The sequence below is a fragment of the Saccostrea cucullata genome, unplaced genomic scaffold, assembly GCF_032062105.1.
Source record: "Saccostrea cucullata isolate Sc308-1 unplaced genomic scaffold, CSIRO_AGI_Scuc_v1 ctg2099, whole genome shotgun sequence".
In the NCBI taxonomy this organism is placed as follows: Eukaryota; Metazoa; Mollusca; class Bivalvia; order Ostreida; family Ostreidae; genus Saccostrea; species Saccostrea cuccullata.
In genome coordinates this window covers 35,358-50,026 of record NW_026921290.1, presented here as the reverse complement: position 1 = coordinate 50,026, position 14,669 = coordinate 35,358, and the positions used below count along the sequence as shown (strand labels likewise).

General features: G+C 34.5%; 1 protein-coding gene across 2 annotated transcripts; it reads right to left on the bottom strand.

Moving 5' to 3' along the window:
- Positions 1 to 7,450: 7,450 nt before the first annotated feature.
- LOC134259633 (uncharacterized) lies at positions 7,451 to 14,351 on the bottom strand. 2 transcript variants are annotated; one of them, XM_062742234.1, is made up of 3 exons: positions 14,218 to 14,351; positions 11,633 to 11,795; positions 7,451 to 8,394 (listed from the first exon to the last, which is right to left on the bottom strand). In XM_062742234.1, exons 1-3 carry the CDS (start codon positions 14,287 to 14,289, stop codon positions 7,898 to 7,900), a joined length of 732 nt encoding a protein of 243 aa, XP_062598218.1. In that variant the 5' UTR covers positions 14,290 to 14,351; the 3' UTR covers positions 7,451 to 7,897. The 2 variants fall into 2 exon arrangements, with proteins under 2 accessions (XP_062598218.1, XP_062598217.1); XM_062742233.1 differs by having other exon boundaries at positions 11,633 to 11,798; positions 14,218 to 14,350.
- Between the last annotated feature and the right edge of the window lie 318 nt (positions 14,352 to 14,669).

Genomic DNA, 14,669 nt, shown 5'->3' with positions numbered 1-14,669 from the left:
CCCCAGCCTGGGAGTGTGTAATATATGAAAGGAAATAGTCATGATTTTCCGGATAATAATAACGTAGTAGTACATGGTGAATAAAAATTTAAAAGTTTTTCAAACTAGCAACAATTGTTATGAATATGTTCTACAGCTGCAAATGACAAAAAGATATGTTTTTTACATTTTGCACCGCGGCTTCTTGCAGCATAGCCCACTCTGCAGAAACCATGGATATTATCACGTGACCAAGATTCAAGTCAGCAGCACGTGGTTCATCTTAAAAGGCCTACATCAAGATTAATTTTGACGACAATAAATTCTAATCAGATTCATCATTGACAATTTTTTAGCAAATGCGGTAATATGTGTATTTTTTTTTTAATAAAATTTATTTATTTGCTTTGAAGACAGCCTGAAATAAAAATGATTCAACTATTTCACCTTTGAATATCTTGACGTGCTTTCCTTGCATGAACGCTTTTAAAATTATGAAAGAATTTCTTTAATGCCAAATTTTGTTTGCGGCCGATTTGATGCTTTGCATAAATTTTACTTGTAGCCACTGGACCAGCATATAGGGAAATGTTGTGAAAGCTTTTCAAGAGTTTAAAATAACACAATAAGCCAAAATCATGTGTTTCTTTTAAGATATCTCTATCATACAGAGAAAGACGTGTGAAGATTATGAGTAAATAACCAAGATATGAGAATTAAACTGTAAGAACAGACTGCACAATATAAGTGCCGGAAAAACAAAGGTTGTATCTACTGTTTTATTGTTTTTGTGTATGTCAAGGTCGTACCACTTTTATTTTTAGCTCAAACTTGTAAACAACATTCAATTGGATCATGCAAAGGTGAGAAATATGTAAAAACAACTTTTTTAAAAGATTGCATCAAAATTCTTGGCCTGCTTACATCCATTTCCTGATACTTGAGACAATGGTAACTATAGACTTCACACGTACAATAGGGAGGAGGAAGCTAAGTTTAAAGCCAATATTTTCGTTAAGAGGCATACTGATTTATTTTTTTTTTCGTTTTTAATTTTCTCCGCCGGCAAATTATCTGTGATATGTGAAACGGCAGATACCGATTCGGCACGTCAAATAACCTCCCCCAATTAAGTTTAACTGCGTTTGAAAAGGATGGCAGGGAATGAAAAGTGTATAATTATGCACACTTCATCATCCTTAAACTTGTTTTATGAGAAACATTTGAATGAATTTTTAAAAATACACCAACTTGTGGGACCCAATTACAATGAGGAGCAAAAATAATTCATGGATCATAAGTCTAGACGTCCCAAATACATTCTAATAAAAAAACAATAAAATACATTCTCATTCCTTCCATTTGAACTTACATGCTCTTCTCTTACAGCGTTTTTCACATTCTCTCTTCGACTTAAAATTATTTTGATTTCCCTTGCATCCATCAAAGTCAAATCTCGGACAGCGATTTCTTCGTCTGTTATACCACCAACGTTTATATATACCATCACACGGACCAACATCTTTTGGAAGGGAACAGACACCTTAAAAATAGTTGGTTTACAATGACATTATGTAACTAAGAATCTGTGAAAGTGCAACAAAAACAATGAAAATTAAACCACCAAGGTTTTGTGTTTTCACAGTACATACCTTTCTTTGATCTTACATGATTCACAAAATGTGTCCTACAGCCACAACCATAGGAACAGCGCATTTCTGTACTAAAAACAAAGAAAGGAGAAATGATCCATAGGAATAACACAACTGCACTGAAACGAATTAAGAAGTAAATTAGTAAAAACATTACTAATAGTCACGATAGCTTAGTAAGTACAGCAGACTGCCGACCATCATTCGTTATCCTCTACATAGTGTAATTATTATTTTCGTTACACTACCCTACCTCCTGGACATTCGTAGTCCCCTCAACACAGTATATTAGCTGGATTACATTCACATATGGTGATTATGTCAGACACAGGGCACGTTCCTCGCTTTTCTCGAGACGGCCGATCATCACTCGGCCCCTGTGGGGCATACTGTGCAAAGGCCTGTGGAAAGATGTCAAAATATAGAAATAATTCTAGGTTAAATATTGTTACTCTATTTGACGTGTTGAGTTATTTTGCTTTTATTTTCAGATTATATTGGTAATGACAACTCACCAATAATAACTGCTCTGTGTACATTTCTTTTAACTTCTTTATATAAGTAATTTTTTATCGCATTTATTTTCTTTCCAAACAGATGTATTATACTATACCAAATGTTTCCGAGAGAAGAACAAACAGCAATTTATAGAAGGAGATTAGCAATGACTGATTCCGACTTCATTGATAAGGCATTTTAATGTCACCCTCTCCCTTTCCCATCCTCATATATATGTATAAATATGCGATTTCCGTGGGTGGTGTTTTTTTTGTATCGAAGGAATTATGTTTTAACCCCACTCTTTGCCAAGGAAAAAAAAAACGCACGGCGATTTGGATAAAAACATTACTAGTCATCCTAACTTTAATAATTTTTAGTTTATCTAATTTTCTACAAATAGCTAGGTCATGTTTTATATCCCTTTCGAAGAAGGACGTTTGCTTTGCTGATGTCTGTCGATCCACCCACAATCGTGATGTTTCCATGCATTTTCTTTGCAGAGGTTGCACATACTGAAATGAAATATTGTATACAGATTTATCATAAGAATATCTAGGTCAAGTTTTTTTTGGGTACGATGAGCCATCTTGGATAGAATTATATCCCTTATACTTGAAAAAAATCGAATTATTTTGGGGAGTAGGGCATGTTTTACAAACATCTATTCGTTACATTATAAACGTGCAACGTACAATGTATTTCATGTTCTTATAATATTTTAGTCACTGATTTCTTTTTTTTTGCATTCATTGTCACTGATAATTACTGTGGCCACTTTTTTAAGCTGGGAAGGAGCTAAAACAGAATTAAGGGAATGATCTCGTAAACTACACATCCGACTACGGTGAAATGTGTTGTGAAGTGTTAACTTTTTCAATCTTTGATGAATTGCTTTGAAACTCATAATATAAGGATATATTAGTAGCATAGACAAGATGACATGGTCAAAATAGCAAGATCTCACGCGCTTGCACGTGCGCTTTGCTCTGATTGGCTGAAACTAAAGTCTCTATATCTTTCTTGTTTTTTGATAAAATTCTTTGAAATTTTAAACATAATAATACATTACGGAGATCTACACCCTGATATATATGAATTATCGTGAAAGCATTTGCATGCACGTGTGCTTGCAAGAGTGCGCACGTGCAACCTGAGAAATGTCCAATATAATTGATATAGACGTAACTATTTCATTTCTTTATGAAATGCTTTGAAACTCATAATATAAGGATATATTAGAAGCTTAAACGAGAGGACATGGTCAAAATGGTAAGATCTCACGCGCATGCACGTGCGCTTTGATCTGATTGGCTGAAACTAAAGTCTCAATATCTTTCTTGTTTTCGACAAAACCCTTTGAAATTTTGAACATGGTTATAAATTATAAAGATCTACAGCATGATATATAAGAATTATCATGAAAAGCATGCGCAAGCACGTAAGCTGCAATCTGATTGGCTGAAACTTTCAATGTCTATAACTTTCTTAGTTTTCAACGAAACGGGATAAAAATTAGAATATGAATAGCTATAATGGATTCCTTCATGATTGTACTATCAAAATGAATGCACGAACATGCATGCATGTGCGTATGTGAAAGACGAAAAATGACCAATTTATCTAAAAAACGTTAACATTATATTTTTATGATGTTTTATTGATTCTCACGATATAAAGTTATGTTAATGGTTTAGACAACATGCCATAATCATCTTGCTTGTGCATACACGTGCGTGCGCCTACAATGCGTTAAATGACATATAGTTGATAGCATTGTAGCCTTTCTAATTCTTTGATGAAATCCTTCGAAACTGATTATTATTTTTAAAATGTCTTACAGGAATTAGGCACAAAAACGATTTGGGGATTGTTTGGGGGAACATCTGTAACAGTCCCCGTTACAATTAGCACTAGTTTCGTTTAGTATCATTGCATGCAGGAGAATATTTATTTGATGTGCACCAAAAGTGACTGATTCTGTCAGGAAAATGGAAATCTAGGCGAAAATTCTATGTCCTGTCCTGTCGCACGACTGCTATTTTGTGCGTTTTCAAAGACTTGATACATCACCGGTGAGTTTATTAATTCTAGACAACTTTTTTCTTTCTCCGAGACGATTGGGGGGATGAAAAAATTGTGTAATTTATGTATCTTGCGAAAAAATTACAAATAACTACCGTTTGACAGATTTTTAAACGTAAAAACGAAAATCGGCAATTACGGATAATCGGCAATGATAATGGGTACTCGCACGTTACACAATCAATTCTTCTAGTCTGCATCCAAAGAACAAACGCAATAGTAAGAAACTGCCACATTGGTATCACCATTGCTTGTTTCTCAGCCAGTTCACATAAATGAAATTGAAACCCCCCCTCTGTTAGCATTTAAAAATATTTTTATCTAGGCCAACAAAAATTATTCAAAAATTAGAGATAATCAAAAATAAGAGCTATCAAAACGCCAAACATCATTCCCCAGTCCGCTTGTCGCCTCAATCTCCAGTTGATGAAATGTCATTGCATCGATTAACTGGGTCAATTTAACTTGATTGCTATTTAGAAACGTGGCTAAAATTACAAAAAAAATCATTGTGACAAATTCCCACAGAGGCTAGCAAGAAAAATGAAAGACAATATAAAATATGCATTTTTATAAAGATTTTTTCTCAATTTAAATATTTTGTCCAAGTATTTTTTATCAAGTGATACTTTCTATCTGTTAATCAATGAAAAATTTTTGAACTGTAAAAGTTTTAACTTTATAGCTAACACAGTTTTGGAGTTATTGTAAAAATAAATTTTTTGGACATGTTGACCTTTGACGAAACCTTTAAGTCCGTTGAGAATGTCTTCTTTAATCAACCATATGTATAGCCATACATGTATTGCAATGTATCACATTTACATGTTAAATTGTATCCCATGAGCAAGAATCTCTGGGATGCCACATCCAATTTTAGAAAATTTGACCAAAATAAGTTCTAGCAAGTCAAACTCTGAGACTAACATGGACATTTTGTCGACATTTCATACCGATAATTATATGTAGTCCCTTATGGGTATTAACACATTTTTAAAAGTCTTCTGTAATAATACTGTATTGCTCTTTAGGTCACCAGAAGCACTCAGGTGACCTGTTGCTATCTGTTTTCGTTCGTCGTCATGCGTTGTGTCTTAACATTTGAACACTTTTAGCTTCCTTTCTGAAATAACCAAATGCAACCAAATTTGGCATGTAGCATGTGTAAGTGAAAGGGGGCAAAAATTGTGACTTCAATGGTTAAATCCTCTTGGGCATGAGGGGTGGGGCTAAAACCCCAAAATAAATGCGATTTTTAAAACTCTGCTCAAGAGTCGCGAAGTGAGGAGATGATCCTTACGTCGCGGGTTCGAATCCCACTGTGGAACCGGTCCTTCGGATTCTACCTGATAAATCGAAGTCCCATGGCGCAGTAGGTGATGGGAAGATAAGATCCCTCTCTACTCAATGGCCTAGAGTGCCGAGAATAGTACAAAATTTGCAGATTTCTAACGGAAAGTGGTGGCGTCCCCATTAGCGTTGAAAATACTTCAGAGGGACGCTTAACAATACACAATCAATCTTTACTCATGTATATCATGCAGTCGAACTCTTGGCATGGTTGGAGAAAGCACTGTGAACTCAACTAAACTTGTAAAAATGCATTATTTCTTTAAAGATCTTCTTCTCTGCTCCTGGGTATTAAATAAATTAATTAAGTACATAGTTATGATGAGAAAGAATGCCTCTTCCCAATTGTGAATTTCTTGGCCCCAGGGTCAGGGGTTTTGGTGTTAGGGCGGGGCTCTATTGGTTATATAGTGAAAATGCATTGAATCTCTGAAATTCTTCTTCTCTGCTCTGGGGTATTAAATAACTAACTAAGTACATAGTTATAATGAGCAAGAGTGCCTCTTTCAAATTTTTGAATTTCATGATCCCAGGGTTAGGGGTTTTGGTGTTAGGGCAGGGCTCTATTGGTTATATAGTGAAAATGCATTGAATCTCTGAAAATCTTCTTCATTGCTCTGGGGTATTAAATAAAGTAACTAAGTACGTAGTTATGATGAGCAAGAGTGCCTCTTCCATATTTGTGAATTTCTTGGCCCAGGGTCAGGGATTCTAGTGCTAGGGCGGGGCTATATAGATTATATAGTGAAAAGGCATTATTTTTTTGAAAATTTTCTCCTCTGATCCTGGGTATTATATAAACTAACTAAGTACATAGTTATAATAAGCAAGAGTGCCTCTTCCAAATATGTGAATTTCATGGCCCCTGTGTCAGGGGTTTTACTCTTTGGTGTAAAGGGACTGGGGGCTCTTTTAATTATAAAGTAAAAAATGCATTAATTCTTTGAAAATCTTTTGCTCCTGGGTATTATGTCAATGATCTAAGTATACATATATATATTTATGATGAGGAAAGGTGCATCTAGCAAAATGGTTAATTTCATGTCCCCTGAGTCAGGGGTATCGGGGGGGGGGGTGTATAGTCTGAAAATAAATTAATGCTTTGAAATCTGCTCATTAGTATTAATCAACCATATTTGATGAAATAACATTTATGATAAAATTTTCAAAATTTTGAAATATGTGGCCCCAGGGTCAGTGGTTCCTGTGGGATGGGGTGGAGTGCACAACTGGTTTAGAATGAAAGTGCATTTTCTCTTAGTTACTCTGATCTTCTTATGGGTGTTAAGTGACTATCCAGTAAGCATTCCTAAGTGTATAATTATGAGAAGCATTGGTGCCTCTTTCAAAATTGTGAATTTCATTGCCTCTGGTTTAAAATACAAACCAAATTCAATTGTTGGAAAGTTGTTAAACGATACTCAGGTGACCTACAAGGCCCGTGGGCCTCTTGTTTATCCACTTCCCAACCCTTTATAGTCGTCCCTAGGGAGGCGATAAACTCGCTTGATTGGAATTTTTCTGCAACCCAAAAGACAATTTAAATAAAGAAAGTTTATTGTCTGTAGAGACGACTATAAAGGATTGAGAGGTGAATTAAATACGCAGTTTGGTCAAATGTGTCTAGAATTAGGGAGTGACAGGTAGTTTATTGACCAAATCTGGAAAGGGGAGGAATTCTCTCTAAAAGTGCGCAAAAATCTTGCGCCGTAAATTGCACATTGTTTGCATTACGTGATCTGTAGCGTTATGGTCAAAGACTAATAAATAAAACCACAACGCTACAGTTCTGCAGCTAACTTGAACATTACTTGTAAAAGCCAATAAAAATTTGTTGTTTCATAATCCAAATATAAATAAAGATTTAGAACCAATTTCAATAAAAATAACTGATAAAACATATTTATTTAATTTAAAAATAAAAGTTTAGAAGATAATTTGTAAAAATTCTGCACGGTGATAGCTTCTCCTCGAAAACTTGTATTAGATGACAAAACAAACAGCAAACCCTTAAGTCTAACGCCTTGTTTATAACAAGTATGAATGATATCAAACAGCAAAATTGAAATAAATTTTACAGCTTTAAACAGCAAATAAATTTAAGTTTACCACATCCAAAAAAAATCAAACTCGCAGTTCGCTTAATTGTTTGGTCGAATTAGTATGTTAATTTGTTTAAATTACCCAATAAATTGTCTAGATAATGAAACTGAATTTATTATTGTTAACATAGTCTGAATTTTCAAACACGAATCCTCTTCAGATGTATTTCACAATTTATCTTGAACTGGATATTTCACTCCAAGTTCGATATTTATTTGTAAGATTAATGGTTACATAAGCCGGAATAACCAAGTAAGAAAATGAGACATAGGCGAAATATTCGTGTAGAAGATGATTGTGGAGAAGTGGACAGAGTTAATGTCAACGCCGTCATTAGCCAGTTTGCCCGTCTTCATAACGATATTTGCTGTAGTTTCTGGTAAACGATATACTCCATCTGACACTTGAGCATATTTTGCACTGTTCCAATCAGTCAGATTAACTGGGAAGTAAAGATACATTTCATTGTTCGCCATATTTCCGCACTCTTTCGCAATAGCAGAATAGTTAGTTGTTTGTTCATCGCTGGACCTCTTGACTTCAAACTTGCAGCTCGAAAAAGGAAAATTGGTCTGCATAGATTTATTTGTCTCGGGGAGGTTAAACTCTGCAGTCAAAGATTCAAATGTTGACGCAGAATGAAGTCGTATTCCACAAAAACTGAGAACATCAATGGAGGCCTGAAAAACTGCTTCGTATTCTGAAGTGTCTTTGTCAATGTCCTTCCCTGAAATCGAAACACGCACATTTCACATTAATTAATAGAATACAGTAGTATAAAATTTAAGGGGGAAAAACCTACAAAAAATTATACAGGGAGATTTTCGCTTCTTTCGACCTTCTAAAAGACGAAATTAAAAATGTGTGAATAAAAAAAGTCAATAATTTGAACAGACCTTTGATTTGGCGAATTTAAAACAGGGCAAAATTTATTTCCAAGTGTGAAAAGGAAAAAAAAAAACAAAACAACTATATATCGTAAGTAAATAAATGTTTCCCTTTGGAATTTTTAGGTATTGCTATTGCTATCCGTTTTCGTCCGTGGTCGTGCGTTTTCAGCTTTTTCTCTGAAACCACTGAACCAATTTTGGCATAAATCATCTATGGGTGAAGGAAAACAACCAGAAGTCTCTGTCGAGACTGAAGCTCTACTGGTTTGTACTTGTACTTATAGCAAAGGAAGAGAAAAGTACTTAAGCAGTTGGAAATTGAAACTTTTCAACAGCAATAAATAGAATAATGATCCTTGATTAAGTCTCTTTATGTTCTTAGTGCAGTCTACTTGCATGCCACATTTATATTATAATCAGACTAAAATTGTATTTGGAGTAGAATTTTGAAAGAATTTCACAGAAATGTCTATTTTTAGTAACCACGGCAACACCGTTCATTGAAATCAAAAACCAATACACAGAATTATGTATCTTATTGTAGTCTACTTGTGTGCCAAGTTATATTGAAATCAGAATAAAACTGTAGAAGGAGTAGCATTTTGAAAGAATTTCACAGAAATTTCTATTTCTAGTAACCACGGCAACACCGTTCATCGAAATCAAAAACCGATATAGAGAATTATGTATCTTATTATAGTCTACTTGTGTGCCAAGTTATATTGAAATCAGACTAAAACTGTAGAAGGAGTAGCATTTTGAAAGAATTTCACAGAATTTCTATTTTTAGTAATTACGGCAACACCGTTCATCGAAATCAAAAACCGATACACAGAATTATGTATCTTAGTGTAGTCTACTTGTGTGCCAAGTTATATTGAAATCAGACCAAAACTGTAGGAGGAGTAGCATTTTGAAAAATTGTTTACAGACAGACAGACGGACAGACAGACAGACAGACGGACGGACGACGGACGCATTACTATCGCATAAGCTCTTCTGGTCTCTGACCAGTAGAGCTAAAAATGGGAATGGGGCAAAAACTAGTGTAATATTTAAAACTCTTGGACATCAAGCAGTCAAACTGTTGGTATGATTGAAATCAGCAATGAATCCCCTACCAAAATTATGAAATTCATGGCCCCAAGGTCAGGGTTTTAGTACTAGGGCGGGGCTAAATAGGTTATATAGTGAAAATGTATTATTTCTTTGAATTTCTTCTTTTCTGCTCTTGGGTATAAAATAAACTAACCAAGTGCATAGTTGAGTCGAAAATGACACCTCTTCCAGAATTTTGAATTTCATGGCCCCATGGTCAGGGGTTCTAGTCCTCAGGCGGGGCTATATAGATTATATAGTGAAAATACATAAATTCTTTGAAAGTCTTCTCCTCTTACCAGGCGCATAAAATAAACTAACCGAGTGCATAGGTATGTTGAATAAGGCTGCCTCTTCCAAAATTGCGAATCTCATGGCCCCAGGGTCAAGGGTTTTAGTGGCAGGGCTATATAGATTAATTATGTAGTGAAAATGCACCAATTCTTATGGAATTCTTTTTCTCTGCTCGTGGGCATTAAATAAACTAACCAAATGCAGAGTTATGTTCAATAAAGCTGTCTCTTCCAAAGCTGTGAATTTCATGGCCCAAGGTCAGGGATTCTAGTGCTAGGGTGGAGCTATAAAAATTATATAGGGAACATGCATAAATTCTTTGAAATTCTTCTCTGTTCGTGGACATAAACTATTCAAGTCCATAGTTATGTTGAATATGCTGCTTTTTTCCAAAATTGTGAATTTAATTGCCACAGGGTCAGGGGTTCTAGTGCTAGGGCGGGGCTACATAGATTACATTGTGCAAATAAATTATTCCTGTGAAAATCTTCTCTGCTCCTGAGTTTTAAATAAACTATAACCAAGTACATTGTCATGTTCAATAAGGCTACCTCTACCAAAATTGTCGATTTTATGGCCCCTGGGTTGGGGGTTCTGGTGTTAGTATATTGCTCAATTGATTATATAGTGAAAATGCATAAATTCTTTAAAAATCTTTTCTGCACCTGGGTATTAAACCAATGAACTACGTACATACATGTAGTAATGAGGAGAAAGGATGTCTCTTTGATGAGTTTTGTGAATTTCAGGGCCCCTGGGTCAGGGCTTCTTGTGTAACGGCGGGGCTCTAATGTTTATGTAGGAAAATCAATGAATTCTTTGAAGATATTTTCCTTTGCTCCTGCGTATTATGCCAATGATCTTATTACATATTAATGACAAAGAAAGCTGCTTCTTCCAGAATTGACAGAGGTACTTGGGGTATACATAGTCAGAAAATAATTTAATGCTTTGAAATCTGGTCTTTGGTATAAATCGACAACATGATGAGATAAAATCAATGTAATTTACAAAATCTTGAAAGATGTGGCCCAAGGGTCAGTGGTTCCTGTGGGATGGGGTGCACAACTGATGGAAATAGAGGAAATGTGCTTTCTCTTCGTTACTCTGATCTACTTCTGGGTACTAAGTAACCGAAGTAAGCATGCTACATGCATGTAAGTGTATAGTTATGATAAGCAATGGTGCCTCTTTCAAAATTGTGAATTTCATGGCCTCTGGTTTAGAACACAAATCAAATTCAATGGTTAGAGAGTTGTTACATGATACTCAGGTGGCCTATTGGCCGCTTGTAAAAAAAACAATTTGCTGTTAACCTTTACTTGAATCAAATCAATATATCAAATATAAGTGGAAATTTAGCGAGACGCAAATTTAGCGATTTCTCCTTAAGAAATGGTAATTTCTTTTTAGCGAGAGGTAATTTTTGCGATTTAAAAGTACTTACTAAAGGAACTATTGCAAATAAAATGCAATTCATTTTTCGCGATATTTAATTTTAGCGATCTTAGGACCCTCGCTAATACTGCCAAAATTAAATCCTCGCTGAAAATTCTACTTATACAGTACTTCAGACTTTATATACTAAAGCTTATAATACTCCAGGTTACTACTTGATTCATACAATCTAATTCAGACTTTATAAACTAAAGCTTATAATATTTTAGGTTAAAAAGTAATAACCTTTTTCAAATGTTCCATCGATGTTAGAAAATGTTGCTGTCAAATCGCGGGGCCCATGGAATACACAGCGGGTGATTGCTACTCTCTTCCCTTGATCAAGTGATCTATTGAAATATATGGGTTGTATTTTCACCTTTCCTAATGGCCGAATAGTTTCCATCGTCTGCTGTGAAGTATTTTTTTAAAACATTGCTATAACACCGTTTTTGTTAAATCTTTCTCATTTTAAACAAAGGAAAAAAAAGTATATAACTGTTTGCAAAAAAAAAAATCGTGAACATAAAACCTGCAGTAGTTACCCCATATAAAACTGTTGGCTATGTGCAGATACCCGATTGGCGTGGTCAAAATAACACGAGGGAGCGTAGCTCCCGTGTTGTCATTATGACCACGCCCATCGGGTATCTGCAAATAATCAACAGTATTATATTGGCTTAATGACTTGTACCATAATTTTCAAAAATTATTCATATGTAAGTCAACTTAGTAGTAAGTGGGACTTGCTCAAGTGATTGAAAAATTAAGTGTTTGGGTTTCAGTGATTCATTTGGATTTTATATGATTTTACGCTCCTTTGTGTCCTTCTGACAACTTCCATCGAGTGTAGTCTAAGTGATGTGTATAAAATACTTTTCAACAATTGATTGTATGTTGTTTAACGTTCTTCTCGAGAATTTTGAATCATTTGGAGACGCCATCACTTGCCGATGGAGAGCTGCAAATTTTGTCCTATAATCGGCACTCAAGGTTACCGAGCATAAAGGAATCTTTTTTCTGTCAACACCTTGTGCGACACGGGACCTCATTTTATACGGTCTCATCCGATGACCGGTCTCCACCTACCGCAATGGCTCCTTTCTTTGCAACTCAAGAGCAGGCGGTCTAACCACTGCGTCATGCGGGCGACATAGAAATTAAACATTTCTAAGTCCGTTTAAGAAGTTTGCCTGATTTATGTAATAGAAAATTTAATGAGTTTGGTTTTAATAAGATTTATTGATTTGACATGATTTTTTTCTCGTATACTTCAAGTGTCAAAATCAAATAATTTAAATCGTGAATGAACTTATTTTTGTTAACCGATAGATACTTTGTCCTGCACAGTGGTCCATGTACGTTGATTGAAATGTTTGTTAGGGATTATGTACAATTCAGTTTATGAAAATTAGATCTTTGATCGGCTAGATCCGGAATAGAAATCTTAATTATCTAAGTACAGTTTTGTACATCTTTATTCGTACGTTATGTATGTATCGTGTTTCCATTGCTGGTTAATTAAAGAACGTTATTGGAATCTACTAAGCTAACATCACCCGAGTCAAGACACTTTTTATTTTATTAAAAATGTTTTAAAAATCAAGCGATTTCTGAAGGCTTTTTTTTGTTCTTTTTTTTACGAAAGTCAAAGTATTCATGTCCGCATTTAAATGTTAATAAATAATACATAATGCGATCTAGAATAAGATTGATAATTTTTACTCTCTTGAATTTGGTATAACAAGCCTGGATGGTTGTTTCCTTCAAATATTGTGCATGATTTTTATAGCTCTTTTGTCCCGACTCTGTGGGCGGAGTTATTAAAAAGTGGGTTTTGTACAGAAAACCCCCACTTTTAACAAGAGAAATAACACCTAACTATGATGCAATTACAAAGAACCAAACTTGCATGAATGGTATTCTCACATCAAATCATTTAAAGAGGCCAATACATGTACAAATACAACCTGATAATTCAAATAGTTTTTTTTCGTCCCAACATTTCATATAGAAACAATTTTTTTCTTACGCCAGCTAAAAAGAAAAAAACGATTTATTTCAAAGGAGCTCGTACAGAACAAGGTAGTTTCAAAACAAAAATCTGGTCCTCAGATTTTCAAAAATATGGAAGTGGAGTAAAAAAATCAGAATTCATCCTTTTAGAATTATTGAAATTCCATGCTGTATAAAATATATCGATTATTTTTTCTCATACGGCCTGCTAAATGCTTGTTGTGACGTCATGAAAATGCACATTTTCCAGTATTTTTTTTATCAAAAGTTGCAGAATACATCAATCAAATTTTCAGTGGATTTTTCTTTCAGGTAATGTAAAAGGACATGTATCGATCACTTACAATGATTTTGAGGAATATGATTTTTCAAATTAAGATTTGTACGCAACACATATGAAAATCGAAGTGGGTAATGGCTCAAAGATAATGACCCCTGAAATGAGTCATTTTGGGCCTTTATCTGTTTAAGACATTTAATCTTAGAAATGTTTAAAACTAATAAATGCATAATTCTAGAATGGTCCTCCTTCATGTCATATTCTTTCATGATTTATTACCTGTACATTTATACTCAACTCATATTTCATCCAGTTATATATCTTTTTGAAAACATTAAATTTGAAGAGCACAATAAAGCCCACACCATACCTTCTTTTACGGGGAAGGGATTTTTATTGTACTACATTGAACTTTTCTGACCTTTAAGGATTTGAATATGCACTTAAATTTTTTTCGAGTTGTTTTTTGGAAAAATGGTCCTAAAATCAATAAATCAAAAATACATATTTTTGAGAACTCGCAAATATAACTTACACAATCAATTCTTCTAGTCTGCATCCAAAGAACTAACGCAATAGTAAGAAACTGCCACATTGGTATCACCATTGCTTATTTCTCAGCCAGTTCACATAAATGAAATGGAAACACCCCTCTGTTAACATTTAAAAATATTTTTATCTCGGTCATCCAAAATTATTCAAAAATTAGAGATAATCATTAAGAGCTATCAAAGTGTCAAACATCATTCCCCAGTCTGCTTGTCGCCTCAATCTTCTAGTTGATAAACTACCATAGCATCGATTAACTGGGTCAATTTAACTTGATTGTTATTTAGATACGTGGCTAAAATTACAAAAAATCATTGTGACAAATTCCCACAGAGGCTAGCCAATAAAAGTGAATAAGGGCAATATAGAATTTGTAGATAATATTTTGATAGACTTACATGATATATTCAGACCTGATTACATGTATATGTTAATATA

Excerpts from the sequence above, each read along its gene's own strand:
- LOC134259633 (XM_062742233.1), bottom strand. The coding sequence starts at position 14,289 with ATGGTGATACCAATGTGGCAGTTTCTTACTATTGCGTTAGTTCTTTGG. Across the intron at positions 11,799-14,217 it reads AGACTAGAAGAATTGATTGT|CAGACGATGGAAACTATTCG; the intron begins GTAAGTTATATT and ends AATACTTCACAG. Across the intron at positions 8,395-11,632 it reads CGATGGAACATTTGAAAAAG|GGAAGGACATTGACAAAGAC; the intron begins GTTATTACTTTT and ends TTTCGATTTCAG.